The following is a 4952-nucleotide window of genomic DNA, read 5'->3' on the forward strand; positions in this document are numbered from 1 at the left end:
TAAATTTGAAACGTCAAAATTGCTTCCATTCAAATATATATTGGTTAACTTATTTGATCTCTAGATGGAATATGGAAATGCAACTTAAAGTGGTATACATAGTCAAAATAAATGCAAATAGAGTTAGAATAAATCACACACCGATCCATACCTTTAGACTTCTTCCCCTTTCCTCCTCCATATTGTTTTTAATGATCGAGAATTCTGTCTATAGCTAGTCTTTCAGCCAACTGCAACCTTTAAAACTCACAGATGATAGGTCTTCCTCTCTACCCTTCCCCACTTAAATACTAGAGTTAGATCGCTTGGCACAAGGTGCGAAACAGTAACCTAAGACACAAGTGCCTCCACCTTTGTGAATCAAGAAAAATGCACAATATATTACCTTGGTCTGCGACGTACTATTCTCTTGCTTCCTCACTTTAATGACTCAAAAAGGACGCAAGTCAAAAAATTGAATCACAATAAAAGTCTATGCATATCAATCAAAATATGTTCATTGTTTCTTACTAGCATTAACTATATTTCCTTGTTATAGATTGGCTACAGTAATTTGTGACAATTTTTCAAAGTATTATGACAGATAGTTGAAACCATAACAATTAAGAATGACTCTTTAATTTCTTTAAAAATGGTTTTCATCTCTCACTTGGTGATACATAACCAATGCACTTAGTTAGTTTAACTTTAATATTGTGGAGGATTGAAAAAAATGTACTCTAAACATGATTAAAAGATCTACTATTGTAGGAACTATTTTTTATTGATATAACAACAATGATTAAATTTATAGTCTCATCTACTTTAGAATGGACGAGGCCTTCTTAAACAAAGATCATCCCCATTATCTTTCTCTTATATTCATGCCTTTTACCCCATCCCACGCTCATGGTTAAAGTAACTAAACTTGTTTCATGAACTGCTCTATGCTTGCACCGAACCATTGGATATTGACAAATAAGTATAGCAAATAGAAGATAGTCCTAAAGAAATAATGATGAGTGCAATTAGCTTGAATATGAAGACACCAAGCCCTAGAACCAAAATAATTATTCTTGTAAAGAAGTTTCATGAAACAAAAAAGCAACAAAAAAGAATCTTCAAACATATATAATTCAAAGATGCTTGTGATATGCAGTTTGGTAATGTTTTGTGAATGAGAAAATAAACAAAATTTAATAGCGCTTGAGAAAAATATATAATGAACTCTTACTAATTATTTATCACATGATTTTCATCATCTGAGCTTTAATTATGAGTTGCCTTTGATGTTGTTGCATTCCTTGTATGTTCCACAACAAAGGGCCAAACAAGGCTTTAAATGTAGAGCTTTGCGTCAACAAGTTGACCACAATTGGTAACCTCTTGAAATCTCATTGAGTCATCCTTTGGATTGCAAATTATGATATTTGATCCATTCTTAAACAAAATTTCACCTTCACTTGACATGCAAAAACGTGGAACAAAGAAACTATACCTCACACACCTGATGTTAAACATTTTTGTCCAAGACTCTTCAACTCCGTACTCCTTCATAACCCACACATCCGCATGAGTCATTAGAGGATGACAAATCGTAGATAGATCATTTCCTAATACACTAAGGTACGGCGTAAAATCAAAATTTTCTTCTCCGTAGCAAGGGTTCTCCATTTCTTCCCATATCGCATTAGCCAAGTCAACCACAAAGATGATACAATCATTATAATAACCAGAATACTTAATAGTAATAGCCCAGTGAAGCTTCCCATTCACAAGCATACCAGAGTTATTGAATGACATAGCAATCTGTAAATCATCCAAATATTTCCAACTATTATTATTTAGACTGTACATTTTCCCCACATTATAACATAAATTTTCATCACCCAAATTTATAATGATATCCACTACCTTATAATCATCATGAAGATCATCGTATCCAAAACCATACATATAAAAGGAACCAGTTCTAGAACGAGGCATTTTCTTGAGATTCGTAATTGACGGATTCCAGAGAAACACGTCTTTTTGTTCAATGGCAACACATATAACCCCATTGACGGAACCCACAACCTTAATAGATTGATAGGATTTTTTTGGAGGATAATCCAAGTCAATTGCCCTAGTAACATCGTCATAAAATGAAGAATTAACAGAACAGTCCTGAAGATTGTTTTTAGGTGGACCGAACCCCAACATAAGCCTATGAATGGCCTTGTTATTAGAAGATATGTTGAGATGGGTGTTGACAAATTTATGACTAGAGATTAAACCAAGCCAAGATTTTGATACAGACAAGAGGGGTTTCACCGGAAGCCTTAAGAGGATTTCAGTAATGATCTCTGTTGGTAGAACAATGATTGTAAAGTTTGAATCTTGAACAAAAGAAAAACAAAATGGAGCATTGGTAATGTACTTGCTCCTCTTTTAGTGTCGATGAGAGACTTCAGATTCAATTTTGTTGCAAAAATTTGTGAAGAAAAAAATATTTTGATGTTTTTATTTACAACTATGCTCATTTCTTTATTGGAAAAATATTTTAAAGTGTTCCTTAAGTGTAATTTGATCAATTTTTCTCCTTTTAAATTCACCATAAATGAACGTGCATTTAAGTTATAGCAGGAAATTCACAGTCAAAAGAATCTCTTAAAATACACAGTCCGAAAGACCGGTCAAAGAAATCTAGTTTTAGATTAGGAGGATTTACTCATAAACATTAATTCACTATGGGTTTTATCCATCTAACTTAATTTATACATTGATTTTTGTTGTTATAGTGGATTTGGACTGGGATTAAGTTTTTTTATTTTATTAAAAACACTAGTAAAGTGAAAAACTTAAGCTAGCCAAAGAAATAATTCTTTAACAATTTGTTGGATAAAATATATTCTAAAGCACCTTGTTGGTTGCAGCCTAAAACAACTTGAGCAAAAAAGCTATTTTTTGTACTATGTTGTCTATCTCTGTCATAGCTACTTTATGATGAACCAAATTATTCATAGGAAATTAATTATCAGTCCCCGAGCCTATGACTTGGGTGTGGACAACACACTAAAATCATTACTAGTCCCAAGAGAACCCTTGGTCGAGCTTACTACTGAACGGAAGACTAAACACTTATGCATAAGCTTTAAAAGTGATAAACATTCACACATTTGAACATGCTTTATAAAAAGTCTAAAATATAAGTATGAATAAGAATAATAATAATAATTTTTAAAACATATGAAGATCAAGACTTAACTGACTCGCTCACTTGTCTATGAAGCCTATACTAAACTAAGATAGGTCCCGAGACAAGACCAATGTCTAATTGAATAATAAACTAGAATGTCTACTAATTAATGACATAAATAACCGAATTGGAGCGCTCTGAAAGCAAGGAGATCTCACCAAAAGCTAATGTAGAGGATCTCAACAAAGTGTGTTGTCGACCCTGATTACCTGTATCTACATCATTAAAAGATGCAGTGCCGAATGTCATCATTACATGGAATGTATGGTATGTAAAATAGATGAATACAACAGTGGTTATACAGAACATACATAATTGAAGAACAACTCAGAGAAATATTGAAAATTTTATAACTTTAAAGTAAAACATGCAAATTTATTGAAAACAATAATGTTTTACAACATTGATATATGCAATAATATCAAATGCTTAAATAGTATACTTTACTTTTCTTAGGGAGTTTCTCTAACCGACAAACATCACTATGAACTTCATGATGATATAACGTCTTTCCCACATTACCATATCCATCAAATACTTTGGCAGGGTAAAGGATGAACTGAACTAATGGATCTAATATCTAGTCCTTTACCAGGGGCTTAATGAGGAGTCGCCCGAATAAATGGCACGATCCTATCCTACGGTGGTTGTGCAGCTATGGGGTTTGAGTTATCTAAACATTTTCCTAACTCAGTATTCAATACAACTCTCAAATCAATGCAATGATGCTCAATAATTGTATAAGGTTCCATGTTAGAAAAAAGTGTCCCACTTTAGGAAAAACTAATAATCTCTATCTTGAATTACTACTCAAAATACTTCGTTATGAATATACGTAACTTGCTTTAGAAACTGACCGGAAACCTTTCTCTAAAACTGATTATGCTTCCTTCAAAACTAGCCATGTTTTTCTTTATGAAAATAATGAACTTGGAACGTTTCAAGTTGCCTTCCAACTCTTTTTGAATTATGGCTCAAATACTTGAAGTTTACTTTGAATGTGAAAGCAATGCATAATGAATGATATGCCAAGGCCTCTAAACAATCTTAATTAAATAGGGCAAATGTGATATAATAAGCTTGAACATTAACCGAGGATCATAAATATGTAGAGAACTGAAATCTTTACAGTGAAATCAAGAATCTACACTAAAAATGTATGGCGAATTTCAAATAGGACTTACTTTAGAGTAAAACCCCTAGTCTTAGTCTTTTTAACTAAAAACTAAATGTAGGGCATGAAGAAGAACTCATTCACTCACTACGATAGCCTTACATACCATAGAGAATAAGAGTTCTTCAAGAAAGCTTGAAACCCTGGATTGTTTTTTTTTTGTTTTTTCACTACGTTTGGGGAGAAAGATATGAGAGTATTCTAATGTAATACTACGATATACTTCCCAATTGGGTACTATAAAGTCAAGGTTTTGGCTTAGAAAGAATGAGAAAAGACTAAAATATCCTCAATTAAAAACTCATGTAATCTTTTCAGGAGGCCTAACTATGGTCTATAGTTAGATCTACAACTCATGGATTCCATCCGTGGAATCTAGACCAAAATCAAGGTCTCGAAAGTTCATTCCATGAGACAAATTATGGATGGTTTTTTTATTTACGGATTGTGGTTGAATACGTAAAAATCAGACAAATAAATAAGTTTCAGGACTTTATTCTACGAGCTGAAATTATGGCCCATAGTTGGATTTACGACCCATAGTTTGGTCCGTAAGAATCA

At 32.8% G+C, this 4952-nt stretch overlaps 1 protein-coding gene across 1 annotated transcript; it reads right to left on the reverse strand.

Moving 5' to 3' along the window:
* Positions 1–1317: 1317 nt before the first annotated feature.
* On the reverse strand, positions 1318–3466 carry LOC107061717 (F-box/kelch-repeat protein At3g23880-like). Its single transcript, XM_015311488.1, has 2 exons — positions 3427–3466; positions 1318–2357 (listed from the first exon to the last, which is right to left on the reverse strand). The coding sequence occupies exons 1-2, from the start codon at positions 3464–3466 to the stop codon at positions 1318–1320; spliced, it is 1080 nt and encodes a 359-aa protein (XP_015166974.1).
* Between the last annotated feature and the right edge of the window lie 1486 nt (positions 3467–4952).

Source organism: Solanum tuberosum, unplaced genomic scaffold (assembly GCF_000226075.1).
Source record: "Solanum tuberosum cultivar DM 1-3 516 R44 unplaced genomic scaffold, SolTub_3.0 scf00161, whole genome shotgun sequence".
In the NCBI taxonomy this organism is placed as follows: Eukaryota; Viridiplantae; Streptophyta; class Magnoliopsida; order Solanales; family Solanaceae; genus Solanum; species Solanum tuberosum.